General features: G+C 36.3%; 1 protein-coding gene across 1 annotated transcript; it reads left to right on the top strand.

Moving 5' to 3' along the window:
• Nucleotides 1–579: 579 nt before the first annotated feature.
• LOC116733197 (uncharacterized) lies at nt 580–3,603 on the top strand. Its single transcript, XM_032583979.1, has 2 exons — nt 580–677; nt 1,901–3,603. Exon 2 carries the CDS (start codon nt 1,903–1,905, stop codon nt 2,755–2,757), a length of 855 nt encoding a protein of 284 aa, XP_032439870.1. The 5' UTR covers nt 580–677; nt 1,901–1,902; the 3' UTR covers nt 2,758–3,603.
• The last annotated feature ends 17,729 nt before the right edge of the window (nt 3,604–21,332 follow it).

A 21,332-nucleotide genomic window follows, 5' to 3' on the forward strand; every position in this document is an offset into this window, starting at 1 on the left:
GTCTTGTTATTATTTATCTGCCACTTAGTATTAGTACTTTTTAATGAATATTAAGGAATTATATACTAAAAGCAAGCCCCTGTATCTTGCTGAAAAGATACTTGTAGGTTAGTTTTATCTTACTAGTGTAATAATGCACTAGAAACAAGACTAAAAATATTTTGTAAAATTAGTTTGTTTTGTTTGCAGTGCCGTAATTTGGACAAGAGGAAACATTGCCTTTCAGTATCTTAATCCTTTTAAATTTGTACTGTAGCTTAGCCCAGAGTGAGAGATCTATTTGTGTTGTAACAGTTATTGGTAACCTCTTTGAGAGAATCTGCAGAGGCTTTGAGAGGAGGAGGAAATGTTTCGTCTTACTTTGGATGTGCATGCAGAGCGACATCCCTTTTTTCAGCATCACAAACCAACCCTGGTGAGGAATGTAAATATTATTCATATAAACGACTTCAGACAATCAGTCATGTCATTTTGAAACTAATCATGCATTCGGTGTCGTGTGCAGCAGTGTGAGTAAACCCCTCCTTCAGCTGGTTTCATATTAAAAGACATGCAAGCAAGAAGGAAGGTACAAGTGGGGTCATCTTTGGTCTCTGAATTTTGACCTACTAACATAAAGAAGAATTCATTCTTCATTTTTGGCCTGAATCCAAAAAACTAATCCAGTCAGATTAAAGGTAAGGACATCATGCTTGTTAGTCTTTCTCTAAAAACATTTAATCAACTTTTTATTTAATTACATATAAAAATACAGATAAAAGAGCCAGTTCAGAATTTTGGAAGTGAATTTCTATTTAAATGTTATGAGCAGTCGATATTTATGCATCCCAAAAACAACCACAATCTTAAAAATGTTAAAGAATTTAATAGAAATGCTGTTTTATTAAGGAGCCTTAGTCAAATTTGCAGTAACTCAGATAGTTTAGGATAAAAGTGGAAAGAAACAAGCTTGAAATATATCCCACTGTGTGCAATAAATCTAGAAAATACAACATTTTCAAAATCTAAGATGAAATATAAACATAAATTGACTTTTCAATAATAATTAAAAGTGCAGTATGCAACTTTTAGAATGTATTTTACATATTTGTCTAAATGTTCACTATGTTGTGACAGCATGGTGCGAGACAGACAATCTGTAAAAAAATAAAATAAAAATGAAGCTCCTCTGCCTTCTCTCAGTACTAACTAGAACCAACCAATCAGAGAGAGGAGGCGGGTCTTAGCATTGTCAATCACCATTCCTGTGGTGCTGCTCATTCCTCGATGCATCCAGCATAGCGTGTTGTTAATGCTCAGGTTAGTTAGCGTAGCCGCCGATGATGATAGTTACATGGTTCTCCTGGTGTTTCTCCACAATTGGGACATTTAGCAGCGTATGTATGAGAATGACTGTCGGCGCTAAGACCTTCCCCCCGACTCTGATTGGTTGTTTTTGGCGGTGCATTTTTTGAGACGGCAATATTAAAGAATTTAATTGAAATTCTTTAATTTTCTGTCAAGGAATTTGATTGAATTTTCTATTTAATTCTATAAATTTAAATAGAAAATGATTTCTACTGAGTTCTATTAAATTTCTGTTAATTTTACAGAATGGAAATTGCTATAAAAGTTTTAGAGAAATGCAACAGTATTAAATTCTATTAAATTTAGAATTTCAATGAGAATATAATTTTAATAGAATTAGGTTCTATTAAAATTGAATGAGATTAACATTTTTATAGAATTAAAATTAGAATGAGCTCAGGGAGAAGGTGGAGGAGATCGATCTTTTCACAGATTATCGGTCTCATATTAAACTGTCACGGCCTGGTTTTAACAAATAAATATAGAGAAAACATTTTTTATAAAAGTTACATACTGCACCTTTAAGACAATCTGACGTCCTGTTCTCTTCCAGATATGTTGGAAAACTCTTCTCCCAACAACTCCAAAATGTCCTACAGCGACTGCCTGATGACCAAACCCAGCATCTTCATCTACACCTCCTTCATCGCCGTCAACGTCGTCCTCTTATTCCCGCTCTTCGTCTCGATTCTCTACCACGGAGTCCAGCAGCGGTGGAAGAACTGCTCCTCCACCGTGGGCCACTCGGACTGCTTCACCTTCCACTTGGTCGTCATGGAGCTGATCGGCGTGTGCGGGTGCGTCATCTCCTTTGGCGGTATCTACAGCGAGAAAGTAACGGTGGTGAAGGTGGGGACCGTTCTGTTCTCCTTCACCTGGCTCGGAGAAGGGCTCTTCCTCATCTTGACGTGTGTGGAGCACTACTTGGCTGTCGTTCATCCCATCGACTATCTCGGCCTGAAGAACAAAAGAGGAATAAAAATCAGGAATGTAGTGCTCGCCTGTGTGTGGCTGCTTTGTTTAGTAGGACTGAGTTTGGCAGTGAAGGACTACTACGTCGTCATAGATACCTGCGTTGTGATATTGACCGTAACCATTGTGCCCTACTGCAGCATCTCAGCTCTCCGCGTTTTGACCCAGGCAGGCCCGGGTCAGCCGGGCAGGGACAGAGCGGACCAGTCAAAGCAGAGGGCTTTCTACACTATCGTGACTATACTGGGAGCATTGACCCTGAGGTTGTTTTGGAATGTTATTTTTATTGTTTGTGATTTAGAAGAGTTCAGTACAAACTGCATCATGATGACGTGTGAAGCTCTGTTTAATCTGCCGTGCAGTTTGGTGTTACCTCTGCTTTTTCTCCAAAGAGCAGGAAAATTGGTTTGTTGGGAGAAAAACGTTATTGATGACTAGAGTTACATTTTAAATAATCAATTAGAGTTAAAGATGAAATTAAGTCAAAAAAGTTAGAAAGGTTTAGCATCTAGAAAACATCAAACATCCCAATGAATAAACCCAGAGGTGTTTTATTCTTGTTTTTCGGTGTTTCTATTAAGCCATTTATCCAAATACAACACAGTCTCCTGTGTGTATTAGCATAAATTTACATCTATGATAATCTTTTGTCTATTGACCCTTTGCAACTGCACCAATTAATCATTGGTTCAAAACTTCCGGTTCAAAAGCACCGTCGTCCAATCAGGGATCGCTCAGGTCTTCAACTCTTCCGTTTTGTTAATGTACTTTTAAATTTGTTATTGTGCTCCGTTAATGTTGTTGTGTTTTTGAATTTGTTGAAGCGGTTTGCACCTCATGGCCATACGCAGCGACGTTTATTTTTTCTTGGTGCTGATTGGCTGAAATCCAAAGAGCAAAGATACTGATGTGTTACTCCTAAGACTTTTCCACTGTGAAAATTAATGCATATTTAGGAATATTTGGTTGTTGAACTGAAAAAATTGTGAGTTATAATAGTTTTTAGAGGTATTAGCTATTAGCTTTGGTCTGTTTATTCTCAAAATATTTTGACTTTATTCTCATACAAGTTTATTCTTTGTAATATAATTATTCTCATATATGATTTTATTCTCATAATTGTATTTTTCATATTTTCTTAGCGGGTCATAGCACGTCATCATATATTTGAAACAGATGTTATTCTGACTTTAATGCTTGAATTAAATATGTTCAGAAATACTTCAGTCATATGTAGGACTAAAAAAAATAAAAATGGTGTCCACTGTTCACTGAGAACAAATATAAACGTAACGTGATGCTTTTTTCTCTAGAGTCTTTAATCACAAGAAACAGATAAAAATGTTCCAACCTGATGGTAAAACATTTTCACGATTTGACTTTGAACACACTCCTGCTTTATTTCCTTCATCAGATCCACAGTGATAGTCTATGAAGCAAACTTGCTCACTGCTTGTCACTCTTTACACACACATAAACACACATATGCACCCAAAAGTATTCATGCCCCTGACAGATTTATATTTTAAGGTTTTCCTCAAAATACCTCCTCAAAAATAAATGGCAATGTATTGACATTACTCCAATCAAACCCTTTGGTATAATTGCTCACCCAGTTTTTACACGTTTACGCTTTGGAAGGCCTCTTTGCCATCACCCTAAGCTTTAGCTCTATATGCAGATTCTCCATCAGATTCAAGCTGAGTCAAGCTAATACAGTCTTAGTTTTAATCAGATGAACATATTAAAGTTTTAAAAAAATCTAAATGTAAGTTGAGTATGAATACCTTTAGGCTTAACTTTACAATAGTCTGTCTGACAATTGTTGTTGCTGCTCTGTGAAATCTTTCTGGTGTCTTTCAAGACCTTTGGATTGATGTTTCATAACATTTTAAATATTTGTATTTGTATGTTTCCGCTGCTAGGTGAGAAAAACCATCTCATTGTACCACGTCATTAGCACCTACAGTATCTTGTTTCTGACAGATGCACAACAGGAAAAGGCTAAACTATGTTTTATGTGGAAACTGCAGGCTAAGTTTTAAATGGAAACCATGTGGTCACAGTTTGAAACTTGTGTTTTTACTGGTCACAGTTTGAAATTTGTCTTTTTACTTGACCGTTTCAAAGTTTCTGTTTCATTTTTGACCACATCTAAAACTTCACACGGGGTTAACACATTGTGCTTGAGTTTAAACATAACTTATCTTATCTTGTGACACCTTCCAGCATATTTTGAACAGAGTGGTTCTGAAAAACAGGAAGTGATTTTTTCACTCTGTATTCTTGTTGCCACTTCTTCTGCTGAAAGTTGAATGGTTAACTTTAGCCAACCACAAAGCTGTGTCTTAATTTAGCATTGAGTGAAGAGCAGAAGCTTCAGTTAGAAAGAAAACTTTTTCTGCTGCTTCTTAGGAATTTATGTTTGAGGTTTTTCAAAGTTCAAAAAACATTTTTTTTTTTCTGTTTGGTTTTCTCCTGAAAAAGAATCAACTCAGGAAAAAAGGTAAAAACTTCATATTTACAAGTTAATTTAACACATTATGGAGAGAGGAAATGAAAGAAGGAATTCTGGGAAAGTATTTAAAGGCACTTTAACTCCTGCATTACTTTGTTTGTACTATTTCAAAAGTATTTTTTATAATTGTCGTGAAAACCGATATAAAGTGGTGAGATCTTTCCAGGTAAATGCAGAAAACATATCATAAAGGCCTGGGAAACATAAGTAATCTTGCATTTTGATTTTACTGATGATTATGAAATACTGTATGCATCCTTGTGTTTTGATTTATTAATGATTATAAGGTACGGATTCTTGTATTTTAAAGTAACAAAACCACAAACTGTCATAAGAAGGGAGCAAACAGGAATCAGAAACCATCAGTAATGACAGCCAATGATGTTGCCTAAATACCAGACAGGTATGATTACAGGTGAGTTAATCATCACAATGAACCTCAGCTGTGAGGAGAGTGAAGCTGAGAGACTGAAGGAAAGAGTAATTACAAAGGAATAATAAATAGAGAATAAACGAGGCTCTAAAGAACTGAGAAAGCTGCAGAGTGACTTACAAAACAACTCAACATGAGGCTAAATAAAATAAAGGTACTAAAAAAACAAGAATAACAAAAGAGGAAGTGAACTGACCACAGAGCTCAAGAGATGATAGATTGCTAAAAACCAAACAGGAAGTAGACTTTAGAAACACTAAAAACCAGAGAACGAATCAGAAACTAAACCAAAAACTAAAGATGGACGAACTTGACCTAATTAAAATGAGAAAATACTGAAAGTACAAAGACAACATGAGTTCTTAACTCCTCCAATGACAGAACTAACCAAATAAAAATGTTGTTTCATATCATAATATATTCACATGCTCTGCCTGCGTTGATGAAGTATCATTCACCTGCATAGGCTGAGTCTTTGGAGTGGTTTACCATGGAAATGAAGCTAATCAGCATTAGCTGGTAATTGCTTTACCACTTACTGTAGAAACATTTATGTAGTCTTTCTTTAGCATTGAAATTCAGACCTAAATTCAAAAGTCAAGTGGTTGTTAATAATTGTACCATACGTTCACCCGATTAAACAAAAATATTTTAAAATTAAATAGAGCAATAGCATGTGTGCAGAGCATTGTAAGGTAGCAAAGTTGTAAAAAACAGAGCGGTTTTTATTTGGACTCGAGTCCGATCGTTCATGATAAAAATCTGTATAAAAGCATCAAATCGTTTGTGAACGTCACACAACTATTAAACTTATTTAAAGCCATTATACACACTAATGCGTTCACTTTGCATTTGACAGGATAAACTGAAGTTTTGCTGCCAGGATCTGGATGGACAGCAGCGGTATTATATTTTAGGACCGCTGAAAGAGAAGAAATGTTGGCAAACTCTTCCTCTTCCAATGATTCCCATCCTGGTCCACAACTTCTTGTCATGTCCTACAGCCAGTGCCTCTTCACCAAGCCGAGCTCCTTCATTTACTGCACATTTATTGGCATCAATGTTGTTCTCTTCCTCCCTCTGTTCATCTTCATTCTCTGCTACGGCTTTAAAAAATGGTGGAGGAATCGCTCCAGGTCCTCAGCATCGGCTGTGAGCAACTCGGACTGCTTCACCTACCACATGGTCGTCATGGAGATCGTTGGTGTCACCGGGTGCGTGATCTCCTTCGGAGGACTCTACGGTGGAGAGATAAACGCAGTCAAAGTGGGGACGGTTCTGTTTTCTTTCACCTGGTATGGAGAGGGATTCTTCCAGAACCTCACCTGCGTGGAGCACTTCCTGGCTGTCGTCTACCCCATCGCTTACCTGAGGCTGAGAAACAAAGACGGGATCCGGATCCGGACCGTCACCATTGGCTGCGTTTGGCTGCTCTGCTTCGTAGGGTTGGGTTTGGCTGTAAAGGATAATTACATCATCATGGATTCCTGCATCATAATACTGTCCGTGACTGTCACTCCTTACTGCTGCCTTTCTGTTCTTTGGGTTTTGAATCATCAAGGAACATGGAGGGAGAGAGTGGACCAGTCAAAGCAGAGGGCGTTTTACACTGTGGTAGCCATACTGGGTGTGCTAATCTTGAGGTTAGCTTGGAGTGTAATTTGGATTTTTAATCTTATACGAGCAAATACTAATTGTGTTGTAATGACCTGTGAGGTTTTGTTTAACCTGCCAAGTACTTTGGTGTTACCTTTGCTTTTTCTGCAAAGAGCAGGAAAATTAGCATGTTGGAAGAAAGATGATGATGATTAAGTTTACACAGAGCCCCCTAGGAGACATGGAGAAAAGTTTTTCTTTTGCAATAAATTAGCAAATACAGTCTGGTCCATTTTGAACACAGTGAAAAATATCTATTTAAAATTGCAAAAATATATGCATTTAAACAGCCTCAGGGAAAACGTCTTTATATATTGTTAACCTTTTGGTGCAAAAACCTAATTGAAAATCAATTTATTTGCGGGATGTTTTTGTGTAAGGTTGAGATGGAACTGCACATTCAGACACAATCAAAACTGTCAGATGATTTTATTACATTGTGAAAATAACTCAGAAATCGACCAAATAACTTGTATAAATAACTGATATTTGAGTCTGTATGTATAATTCTGATCCTGTCTGGATCAGAGAAAATCCACAGTAAATTCACATTTTAAACTCATCAATCCAGTTTTTGTTTTTAAGCAGTACTTTGTTGTAACTAGGGACGCGCGATATATCGACACCGACATCGGTATCGGCTGATATTAGTCATTTTTTAACATATTGGTATCGGCCCAGTAAATAAAAGTGGGCCGATATAAACAACTGATATTTATTTATCAGTTTCTGGTTGTTTATGTTTTTTGTTTTTTTTTTCAAAGGTGTCCAAACTGTTATGAAATATATACAATATAGGTAAATATCAGTTATTGGCCATAACATTGATGTTTGATTTAACCTGCCCAGGAGTCTGGTTGTGCCTCTGCTCTTTCTGCTTAGAACCGGTAAATGTGTGTGTTGTAAGAAAAACATCCAGTGAGTGTGATGGCAGCATTTACGTCAACTACACTGAAAAAACACCAAATATTACCAAGTATTTTTTGTCTAGTTTCTAGTGCATGTATCTTAGTACACTTGGAGTAAGACAAAACTAACTTAGAAGTATCTTCTCAGCAAGATATAGGAGCTTCGCAGTAAAAAAAAAGTTTTAATTTAGGAATTTTACCATATAAATATAGATTTTACCATATTGATACGTTAAAATACGTATTTAAAACACGTATTTATGTGGTAAAATTATGTGGCTGCCAGAATTTCACTGTCTAAATCCAGTAAAATCCGTAAAAATATGGTAAAATCTGTATTTATATGGTAAAATTCTACAGCTGCCAGTATTTTACCATAATGTACAGTGTTAAGTAAATAACTCCTTAATATTGACAAAAAACTACTAGTTCTATTTGTAGATAATTTTACTCATAACAAGACCCAAGTGAAATAATCTGCCCAAAGAACTAAAACGTTTTCATCAATATTAAGGCATTACTTGAAACAAGCTCCTTTTCTTGCTTTTATGTTGGTTGTGTCTTAATTAAAGTGTACTAAGACATTTGTGCTAGAAACTAAACAAAAACTCTTGGTAAAATTGAGTGTTTTTGCAGTGTAGGTCAGTCTTGCATAAGCAACTGCTTCCTGTATATGTTTGTGTTTTAAATGTATTCACCATTTGTGCATAAATAATCTGTATTATCAATTCAAATTAAAAAAGCACACATATTTTAAATACTGTATTCAAAGTGAAAAAAAGATATATGAACATACAGTACAGCTGTCCTGTTCTGTTTTTTACCAGCTCAAGAAAAATACTAATAAAGTCAGTACTTCACTTATTGTGTGTTTAGCACTTTTCTTAAGTTTATTCTTATATTTTATTTGTGTTTTACGATTACTCTGTAGTTTTGCAGAAAAACTTGATGTCCACAATGTGAGAAGAGTATAAAATGACTTATAAAAATCTAGTTCTATGATCCCAAGCTCTACTTTGTTGAACTGCAGACGGCGTGTTTGGACAGATCAGTATTAATGTATACTTGGTTGCCCAGGCAAACAGCAAACTACCCTTTAAAATCCCTGCTCTACGTTTCCCAAGGTCTGTCTGCCAAACATACAACATCCTTTAAATTTTATACTTTTAAAGCAGAAGTGTAATACAGCAGAGGTTTTATTTGACTGAAAGCAAAGATTGAAGGCAGTGTAGATGTTTATTCACAGTGTTGAAAGTGTAAGGAAATATTTAAAATCAAAGTGATATTGGTAAATATCGGTTATCGGCCCAAATTTTCATGTCTGCGAATCTTTACTTAACAGGTTTGGTGAGAAGCAGCAACATAATGGACCTTACCAGAGAGGCCGCGTTTCATTGGCTGATGCCCATTCTACGTGGTCACGTGCGTGTCCGTCTCACAAACACACTTAGCTTCCCGTTAGCTAAGTGCAGCATAATGGCAGAACTAATACAACTTCTACACCTTGAAGCCTGTCTGCTACACAGTCTTACGTTAGCTAAACAGATCAATATGCAATGTGTCTGTATCTGACATACACTAAAGATTTTATTTTAGCAGAAAAGGCTTTGGACTAAACTGTTACTCGTGTTAGCCACTCTACAGTGTATCAGGCCTCGGCACACTCAAACATTTGCCAACAAACCACAGGAATCACCCACTGATTTCAAAAGTAACCTACAAAACGATGAATGCCGGTCTTACCCAGCCTTGCAAGAACAACAAGCATCAGTGATCTTGTCCACAGCTATATTGATGTAGAGGGTGTGTGGATCTGCCGTTTTCCTCATCGAGCGAAAGCATTTTGCTGTGACGTGCAAAATGTTGGAGGCATCGCGTGGCTCAAACACCTTGATCTCATCCAAAAAATATGACATGAACTTGTTAGTTCCTCTGTCCATTGTAGTAGCTGATATATTGTGAAAATCCGGTAGAAATGATGCACTAATCGAGTCAGAAATACACTGCAGAGAATCAGTGGAAGACGCCATGTTTACATAGAAACAATGCGCCGCGAGGCTTTATTTGTGAGACTTGCGGTTTTCTAGGTCGGTTGTGGCCGGAGCTTGGTAAGGTCCATGAGAAGTGATAAATGAAATTTAATACTGACAACATTAAGAGGCCAGGCAACACCTCTTCCAATGAATAAAATGACTTAAACAGCAGAAGCTACATTTAAAGATCATCTGAATTAGTAATTATAGTTTAATTGTTTAGTTTTAGAAGAATTTCTAACTTTAAAACTGAAATATTTTGAAAACAATAAAGGAAAGACACAATGTGTTCCTTTTAGCATAATCTAATGTCAAAGCGCCCCCTACTGGAGGAAACATTTTGAAGCAGGATGTAATGCATTTAATTCAGATTTAAAGGCCACGTTCACTGGGGAAGAGTGCAAATCTATCAGTGGATTCATGCGTCTTCATCGCCTGAGTGTAGTTTGTCATTTTCCTTATGATCGATATGGAATGTTTTTGTTAATGCAAATGAGCCGGATTTGAATTGGACATTAAGAAACAGAGAGGAGGCTGAGCTGCCGGTTTCATCCAGATCAGCCGTTCGTCCAGGAGCTTTGAAACACCAGAAAGGTCGGTCTGTTGGTAGTTATCAGAGATTAGAAAAGCAACATAATCTGACTAAAATCCAAATGTTTTCCTCATATATCTTCAAATATAGTCAGTAAAAAGTAAAAAGACGACAGCAGAATATATTGTAATTAATGGAACTAAAAGTATAGCTACAAAAACTTATTCAGTCTAAATATAAAACAGAAATATTGATGAGTCTATATTAACTGATATGGAAATATGTATGTTTATTGTAACAAATAAAGGTCACAATTGAAAAGATACCAGTATAATAATAATTTACTAAAGTTTTACAGCTCTACCTCATCACTTTATTGTTATAAAAGGTCTGTATTTAAAAATCCTATATGTTTATTACTATTATTTAGACTTTTGCATGCTGTATTTTTTCTTTAAATGCAATTTTGGAATAAATTCCTCTTGAGTTCAGAGTGGTTAAGAAAACAGCTATGATAAGTTGAGAAGATTAAGCAAAAATAATCAGATTTGTGACATTTTGCATTTCCTCTGGGTTTTAAAGAAACACATCTGTTGTTCAGCTTAGAGTGAATTTATCACACAGAAACTCAGCAGTGTAATAAATTACTGATATCAAAAATAATTAAGAAATAAAGAAGAAAGCTGCTGTAGTGATTGAACATGAATCCATGTTTTTATTTTTGTCTGTTATTAATACCATTCAGAAAATAGATGTAAAAATCACAATGTGGTTCAATTTTAGCATCGATATTAGCATTAAAATGTGCATTTTACTCATTGATGAAAGTTAATTTTAATAGTTTAAGCTACATGTGAGATATGTTATTGTGTTTTAATGGATGTTTTACGTGTTTTTCTTCTAGATGTTGATGAATTTTTCTTCAACCCAGAATGAATCCACTCCTCCTCTCTCCTACCTGTACTTGTCTGAATACCTGAATTGTCTCAGCTCCAGACCGACCTCCACCGTGTTTCTTCTGTTCGTCATCATCTACGTCTGTCTTCACCTCCCGCTCTCTGTGTTCATCCTCCATCATGGCCTCCAGGACTGGAAAAAGCACTCTTCCTCTTCATCCTCCTCCTCATCGTGGCCCGTCAGTCACTGTGACTGCTTCACCTACCACCTGGCCGGCATTGAGCTCATCGGGATCACCGGTTACATCCTCACCTCTTCTGCCATCCACATGGAAAACACTCCGAAGATTTTGCGAAGTGGGACCTTGCTTTACTCCTTCTCATGGTTTGGAGAAATGTTCTTCCACATGTTCACATGTACGGAGCGCTACCTGGCTGTGGTTCGCCCCATCGTGTATCTGAAGCTGAGAAACAGAAGCTGGATCAGAACCAGAAACGTCGTCGCCGCCGTCGTTTGGGTGTTTGGCTTCTTATGGGTCATTTTGATTTCAATCAGATTATTTGTGCTCACAAATTTATGCCTTGATATATTGTCTCTGGTGGTTGTTTCCTTTTGTAATCATTCCGTTTTGGGTGCGTTGATCCGTCCAGGTCCAGGCGAGCAGGGTGGGGGCAGGGAGAGGGCGGACCAGTCAAAGCAGAGGGCGTTCTACACCATTCTGGCCATACTGGGAACACTGGTGTTGAGGTTTGCTTGGGGTCTCTTTTGGACGATTGTGTATTTGTCAGCGGGGGATTCCGGCTGTGTCACGATGACCATTGATGTTTGGTTTAATCTGCCAAGCAGTCTGGTGTTGCCCCTGCTGTTTGTGCACAGAAAGGGAAGATTTAAGTTTTGTAAAAAAAGTTTTCCCATCAGTCTGAGCTAAGAGAGGAAAAGAAACAAAATCACAAGAATAGTCGTAAAATTACGACTGAAATGAATTAAAATCTCAAAGCAAAATACATATCAAAAATAAAGTTTTAAAAAAAGAAAGTGTGACTTGTTTTTTCTTTTGATTTGTAGTTTTTGAAGTCTTTCGTTCCCAGAAGTGAGAATAAATGAGCAAAACTTGAAACTACTCAGTCTTACCTTCTGTTTTTCTCTCAAACTACCTTTGTTTTGTATTTTTTATTCTAACTGGACAAGATATTAAATGCTAACGCAGCGGGGTCCAAACTGTGGGTCCATTTGAGGCCCCTGGAACGATTTTGGACGGCTCTTCATAATTCAGGAATGCTCATGTTTCCTCTGTCCTACTGATTGCTTGTTTTCTTGTTTTTAAAAACCTGCTTGAATCAAGTACATTGAATCAAAAATCAAATCAAATGCCTCAACTTTGGTTTTCCAGGATGCAAGATGCAACACAAAATGTTCAGGTTCCAGGTTTTTGTTTTGAATTTAATTTCTTTTAGCAGTAAAAACAAAACATTTATTAAAATGTTTATTAAATGACATGGTCATAAGAGTGACCCAAATCTGGTTCTTGTTGCTGAAAAGAGACAAAACAGCTAGAAAATTATGATCAACCTGAAAACGGTTGTATATCTTTAGCTTTTTTTGTTTGTTTAATCTGGGAAATCTGCAAGAGCATTTTATGATTTAAATCTATAATGATTAATTCATTAAAATAATATGTGCTTAGTGTCTTCTTGAGAAGGTAAAAAAATATTTAAATATATTTTGCAATTACTATTAAACAGAAAAATGCAAAACTTTTGTGGCCCCAGAATATTTTCCACTTGACATTTTTGGCCTTAATGCCAAAAGGTTTGGACACCACTGTGCTACTGCAAGACAGAGATATGAAATAAAATAAAGCTTTCCATAAACAACAGTATAATGTGTTTGCTATAATATATTAATAAGTGTTCACAGCATAGTGACAAATAACTCCTGTGATCCATGTTTGTCCATGACATGCATGTTGTTGGTCGGCTGTCTTTGAATTCGCTTGACGTGACAATTTGTTAATGCAAATAAAGAATATTTGAATAAAATATTGAAGACAGAGGTGAAGGGAGAAGCTGCAGATTTCCACCATTTCATCCAGGAGACGGAAAGAGAGACAGGAAGCTTGTGAACAATAAGAAGGTTGGTTTTATTATGAATTTCTCCTATTTTAGTTCACATCTGTACAGTAAACTTAGATTATTACAATATTTACAGATTTTTTTATTTATATACAAACAGGTTCCCTTTCATAATCGAGTAATTTTCTCATGTTTAAAATAAAAAGACAAAACGTTTACATATTTATAAGAAACTAAACTAAACAACAATTTAAATACAATTATTAATTTAGAAAAGTGTTCGACTATCATCATTTATTTGTTATTCAGTGAACAATATTATGTGCTGTGTTTATTCTTATCTTTTTTATTATTATTTTAATTATCTTTTATCTTTGTACTATGGACCTTCCTATGTGTCTGGAATAAAGATGAAAAGGTGTCAAATGCATCTGAATGGTTTTGTGGTTTGAATCTGTTTTCCTTTGAAACTTTCCAAAAAGCTGAACAATATTTTAAATCTTTTTTTATTTTAAGACTCTATGATAGAAACACATTTGTCACATTTGCTTTTTTCTTAATTTTGAACAATTTTTCTGTTGTATTTTACATTTTTTATGAGATTTTGATTCTAACTTGAAAAAAAAAAAACTGTAAGCAGAAAAGCGGTCGCATGTTCTGTCCTTTATTTTATTTAATTTCCCTTTGGGATCAACAAAATATTTTAAATTTGACCTTAATTGTGACATCAGTGACATAAACATTTGTTAAACGTTGACATGACCATTCAGACGGCTGTGAAAACTCTCAAACACAACGTGATTCTGTATAAGAGACTTGCACCAAGTGTTGTCTATTCCCACAACACACAGAGCGCCCATCCGCACTGAGCTCCTACAGACTAGCGGCAGCAGCAATTAGCAAACACCCAAAGGAACTGAGTTTGCTGAACTCATACAAACTTCTTCTCAGTCCAACACCATTTACAGAACGGCTGTAAATGGCATAATGGAGGAACACTGTTGTGATTACATATTGAAGGCAGCATGTCGGAAAGAGTAGAAACTTCTTAAAGAGACAGAGGCCCAATTTCAATTTGTCAAATTGCAAAGTAAATTTTTAAGGTAATTTTTGATGCATGCAGCCTTTTACTTACTTAATTATGCTGTAAAATGATACTGTGTGACTGCAAATTACATCTAATATATATTTACTTGTCTTTACTTGGACTGTTTTATGTTCTTCTCCTCCAGGTATGATGGAATCGTCATCATCCTACAATCAAACTGAGTTTGATCCGCAAGGTTTCTCAGTGTACAGTTTTTTGTCTTCCTTCATGATCTGCATCGTCTCCGGACCGACCTCCTCCATCTACATCTCGTATATCATCATCACAGTGTCTCTCCACCTTCCCCTCTCTCTGTTCATCCTTTACAAGATCTTACAACGGCTGAATAAACGCTCGTCTTCCTCAGCCGCAGCCCTGAGTCACTTTGACTGCTTCACCTGCCACCTGGCCAGCATGGAGCTGATTGGGGTCATTGGTGTTGTCCTTATGTTTTGTGGTATTTACAACAGAGAAGTCGGTAACCTATTAGAAGTAGGGATCCTGATGCTCACCTTCACGTGGTTTGGAGAGCTGTTCTTCCACCTCCTGACATGTTTGGAGCGCTACCTGGCTGTCGTTCATCCCATCTTTTATCTAAATTTGAGAGCGAGAAGCTGGATCAGAATCAGAAATATGATCACCGGCTGTGTCTGGCTGCTTTCCCTTCTGTTGGTTAGCTTAGTCACCGCCAAGCTGTTTTACTTTGTTAACTTTAGCTCCCTGATGTTTTCTGTAGCAGTCGTGTCCTTTTGTAACTTTTCTGTTTTGAAGGTTTTGGTTCGTCCCAGGCTGGGGGAGCAGGCAGAGAGGGCGGACCAGTCAAAGAAAAGGGCGTTTTACACCATCATGGCCATCCTGGCGGCGCTGCTGCTGAGATTAGCTTTTGGTCTCTGTTGGGTTATAATGTTTGCGTTGGGGCAGAACGACTGCGTGACAATGACAATCGACTGTTGGTTCGACCTGCCATGCAGTCTGGTGTTACAGACGCTCTTTCTGCACAGGACAGGAAGTTTAATGTGTAAGAGGAAAATTTAATGGCGGCCATGTTGATAACGGAGCCAGTGGCTGTGTGGGTTGGTGCAGTTGGGTTTGTTTTACAAAGCTGCTGGACCAAGACTGTGGGATGACCTCTCACACTATTTGACATCATTAAACACTGTTGATGCTATTAAAAAGCAACTTAAGACATTGGTTGTTTTAAGCAAGCATTTGGTACCTGAGTTACTATGACCATTTTATGTTGTTTTGATGTATTTTTTAAACGTGTGTCTTTGGTTTTTTTCTTTGTAACTGCTGTCTGAGAAAAAAAAAAGACTTATTTATTTACATAAATGGCATCATGTCCAACCCATCTCTACTTTGTCTTTAAGAAAATATGTTGCATGTTTTTATTTTGACACTATAGGCACCTCTTAATGCAGACTGTAGTAGTCGACTCTAAATCTGAAAAAAAAACATGTTCAAAGTCACTTTTTCATGTATTTTAAGTGCTCTACTTAAAGACTGGTTCAATGATTGTACTTGTAGCAGCTTTAGAAAAAAATTAAGAGAAATGGTGAAAAAGAGCATTTTAGAAATTAGCATGTATGTGCTGAGCTGTATCTGTCAGTGGATAAATAAAATGTTTAGTTTGTACAACTGTGGCCTATTGCTTTTAGTAAACTAGAATTTGTATGGAAGTAATCCAGGTGTGATGCACAATGATATTCAATAAATTAAAATGTTCAGTTATTGCAGTAACTCCATCACTAATTAATCAATTGATAAACACATATCTTCTAATCATGACTTAGATATTGATCATTGTAACACAAAACAACTTTGTCCATATTCCAAATATTTATTGTACTTATTCAACATGTAGTTGTTTCCTATTTATTTAAATTCATTTAATCTTTAACTAAGCAGATAAGCTAATTTAGAACAAATTCTCATTTTCAACAATAACTGGTTTAGAAAAGTAAACATCATACAAACAAATACAGAAAAATATAATAAATAAACAAACAAACAAATAAATAAACATAGAGCCATATTGACTAAACAGACTATGATATCGTCACGTTTCTAAAATAATGGCCTAAGTCTTTTTTTTGTCAGAAGTAATTTTGGCAAAAAAAAAAAAGTAAATAAATAAATACATTTTTAAATCTTTCCAGCAGCAAAATGGAAAAGAAAATGATTTACAAACTCTTGGGAACATCACATCGATGAATTTATTAGAGAGTAAAGTTCAATTGTTGATGAGTTTTGCCAAAAATAGTTTTACAGATGAATTTATACTTCATTGTTAATCTGCGTGTATGAAGTGATGACCAGTTTATAAGTGAGTATAGATGATAGTGGAGATGTTAATTGTAACAAGCAGTTTAAAAGGGGCCTGCCAAAGTGTGCATGTCGGCTGGACCCAGAGTTCTGATGTGACCCGAACTGGGGGTACTGATGCTAATAATTAGCAACAATGCTAAGGTTAGCTAAGATGTAGTCAGTAACATGTGGGTTAACATTAGCATGTTGACTATTAGTAACTGAATATATTAGAGTATGAGCTAAAATTAGCTTAAATGCTAAGGTTAGCTTAGATGTTACGAGTACTACGTGGGGTATCATTAGCACAGAGGTGTGCAAAGTGTGGTTCGGGGCCCATTTTTGGCCCTTGAAATGATTTGTTCAGCCCCTGACCATAAGTTAAGAATGGTAAAACATTTGGCCCAAAAAAAAGAGAAAACGATTCATAACCCAAATATTTGAAAATTGTCCATTTGTCATTTGTGGGGTTTGGTTGTTGAGGTAGACATGGTGGTAGTGAATAGATTGTAAGGACGCCACGTACGACAAATGACGAGGATCCGACGGGGAAACAGACACGGGGCTAATCAGAGGAACGAGACACAGCTGGGAACAATCAAGAACTAGGCACAACACAGGGACTCAATTAACACCAAAATACACACAAAGGACCAAATCCATTTCTCTCCTAAAAAGGCAACAATCCAGAGCCATATCTATGTTTTGGCTTTTTGATGATATATATAGTTTTTATAAATAAAAGCTTTTAATAGATAAAGATTCATTGTTGAGTAAAAACCAAAAGAAAGAGAAAGATCACAATAAACAAATTTTTTCATTTTTATTTAATACATTTTGTGACACGTTAGTAGTTAAATTTAGTCAGTTGGGACACATTGGACTCACATGTGGACTTACACCCTACCACTCCTTAAAGAGGCTTGGCTTCACCAAAACACATTTATAGCAATAAACAATAATTGTACTGTCACCCACTACGCTTAAAATGCGCTTATTAAACACCGGAGGAACTTCATACCTTCTCCCAATCCAAAAGAAAAGAAAACGTCTGATAGCGTGGGAAAACATTTGGCCCCTCATAATGGTGTGATCTGTTTAAACACTGAACTGGCGGAGGACGAGGATGCAGAGAGGGAGGAGCGAGGAGAAGTAGGTGATGTTAAACACGGAAAAAATGTAAAGGTTTTCTCTGTAGGTCAAGCAATGCATTACTTTGAAAACGTGGATTGAGGGAAAAGAAGAGAGTCGATGAAGGGTGAGGATGAATTCACCAACATTTCTGGAACAAAAAAAACACAGTTTGATCTGTTGGAATATCTCCAGTTTATAATAATATTATAGTAAATGCTCACTGCAGACAGTTTATACTTTTATACTATAGATAAAGTTCATTTCTGTAGTAGCAGCTTTTTTGTAAATAACATACAGAGCTCTTCAAAAACCCACAAATGATCACAACAAATGTTTTTCTGTGTATGGATACATGGATGAGAGTTTGCATAAAGTAAAAAAATGAGAGAGCTAACCTGTTTGCTTTGAGCCTTTCCTCATCATCTCTCCACTTCAGAGTACTTCGCGTGTTTAAATATCTTCGTCTTTCATAAGCTCTCTTAGTCATGCCTCACATTAAATTCATCTGCACTTTATTTGCATTAAAACAACACGACTGATGACTGATGATCTCTAAACAAGCTTGGCCCAAACTACAATAAACAGAACATAGAAGTTCAGATTAATGATCCGTTCTGACATACGAGTCACGTAAACATGGGTTGATTTAAAATAATGAGGGGAAAGTTTGAAAGGAAAATCATTAAACTATGATTTGCATCGTTTGAAGGCTAACGAAATGACCGGTTAAGGTTCAGAAAAAACAAATAGATGCAAAATACTTTCTCAACAAACTCTCCTCTTTCTCTCATTTAGGTCCCATTAAGGTAGACACAGGTAACTTTAAGCATGGCTGAAAAGGTCAGTATAAATACTGAAAATTATTTTTTTTTGTAATATTATTTCTGAGCTACGTTCCAAGTATTTTCTGCAGGGAAGTCATACAAAACATCTGTGCTTTTTATTTAACTGTCAGAGAGAAAATTAAGTCATTTTTTTTATATGATTGATGAAATTAAAGGTGTTTGAAAAAAATGAAATACATTTAAAAGATTCCTTTCTTAATGAGAATTTTCTTTATAAAAAGCCGAAAATTCAACAAGTGTATAATTTTGCAGCATTTTATGAATTTTTATACATTTTTTTGTATGCATTTTGCTATGTTATAGTCATCAATGTCAATTTATTGGATTGTGATTCTCTGTAAGAGACCAAAACAAAATACAGAGTTATGAAGTGGAAGAAAATAAGAATTTTTCACAAGTAAAAAATCTGGATAATTGAGTTTGTGCTTTTATTCAGCTCCTTGTTGAACCACTTTTTGCTTCGATTATGACTCCAATTCTTTGGGATTTATGTCTCTTCCAGCTTTGCTCATCTAGGAAGTATTTTTATTGTCCCATTTATGATTACAAAAAGCTCCAACTCAGTTAAACTGGATATAAACAGCACGCACTGCAAAAACACCAAATCTTTCTGAGTATTTTTGGTTGAATTTCTAGTGCATATATCTTATTACACTTGAAATAAGACAAAACTAACTTACAAGTATCTTTTCAGCAAGATATAGGAGCTTGTTTTAAGCAAATAATTTCTTAACATTGAAGAAAAAGTTCTAGTTTTATTGGCAGATACATTTACTTATAACAAAACAATTTCCCAATAAGTGTAATAATCTGTCAGTGGAACTAGCAGATTATCAGCCTCTATAACTTGCTGATAAGTCACTTTTAAGACAGTTGTACTAAGATATTTCTGCTAGGAATATTTAGTAAGATTGTGTGTTGCCGTCACCATGTTTGTTGTAAAACGGTGAGTTAATTTATGCCTTACATGGGATGTTTTTTGTCCGGTGCTCAGTTCAGGTGGGTGACCATGTCGTGACCATGTTGTGGTATTTTTTGTAAATGTACCAAACTCTTTCCATCTCTGGATGTTGGACTGAATAGTTCGTCATAAAACGCTCACAGCCTAGAAGGTTGTTTAACCTGACTTCATTTTTTAAAAACTTTACACATTTCCCTTGACATTTCTGATGTGTTCCTGGATGTTTGTGATAATAATTTCTCTAACAAACCTTGAAGATCTTCAAAGAACGTTGAAATCAAAATTGTACACAGGTTTGCGTTGTGAATTATTAGAACAGAAGAGGCTGAATATAACTACATATTATGCCTCAGATGTTTATTTAGGAAGTCTTTTAGGAAACTGTATCATTTTGATTTTACTTCATGTTTATGTTGTTCTGTTGGTTGGTTCTTCTCCCACCAAAATCCATTGAAGTGTTTTCTTTGGGTTAAAATCTAAAAATGTTAAAAAGTAATGTTCTTTTCTCTTTCAGACGTCTTCAGCCTCCAACGACTCCGTTCCTCAGCCTCCCGTTTTCACCGGTGACCTTTTCATCTGCTTCTTCTCAGGCCCAGGAAAGATCATCTTCACCGTTTTTAATGTTGTTTATGTGTTCACCGTCCTCCCTCTCTGCCTCTGCATCCTCTACCTGGGCCTCCAACAGAAGAAGACCCCGGCCTCCTCTGCTGCGACAGGCCACTGTGACGTCTTCACATACCACATCGCTGTCATGGAGCTGATTGGTGTGATCGGGTTCATCCTGAGTTTTTCTGGAAACTACATGGAGGATATTAACGTCTTCATTTCTGGTTTTGTTATATTTTCTTTCTCTGGATATGGAGAAATATTCTTCCACATGCTCACCAGTGTGGAGCATTACCTGGCCGTTGTACATCCCGTCACTTTCATGGGCATGAAGAGCGAAAAAGGACTCAGGATCAGAAATGTGGCCGTCGTCTGGGTCTGGCTGCTCTGCTTTGCATCGATAGGTTATGTGACGACTGGAAAGTACATTATCCTGGATACCTTCCTTAATGTTTTAGCCACAACAATCATCTTCTTCTGCTGCGTTTCTGTTCTGTTTGTTCTGATCCTTCCAGGTCCGGGCAGGAAGCGGCCTGACCGGTCGAAGCAGAGAGCTTTCTATACGATTGTGGTCATACTGGGAGTTCTGATGCTGAGGTTATCCTTCGGACTGGTTTGGGTTGGTTTTGATCTGACAAGAAATGCGGCTCGGTGTTTAACAACGGTTTGCAGTACAGGGTTTAATCTTCCCAGCAGCCTGGTTTTACCTTTGCTGTTTCTACAGAGAGCAGGAAAATTAGCATGTTGCATAAAATAACACGCAGTATTCTAAAGATTAACTTAAGTTTTAAACTTTTTTCTTGAGTTACATGTAAATCAGTTGCAGCTGACTGCTTTATCAGGTTATGAAGCAGAAAACTGGGATCTTAAATATAAATTGAAATATCAACTCACCTACAATAAAATGAAAAAGTAAACAAAATGAATTTTTATCCTTACTTTTCATCTTTTAAAACGTTTAAAAGTTAAGTTCTACTTCATAAAGATTTTGCAGCACGTGTTTTGACTGTTAAAATATGTTTTT

The sequence above is a fragment of the Xiphophorus hellerii genome, chromosome 14, assembly GCF_003331165.1.
Source record: "Xiphophorus hellerii strain 12219 chromosome 14, Xiphophorus_hellerii-4.1, whole genome shotgun sequence".
NCBI classification, from domain to species: Eukaryota; Metazoa; Chordata; class Actinopteri; order Cyprinodontiformes; family Poeciliidae; genus Xiphophorus; species Xiphophorus hellerii.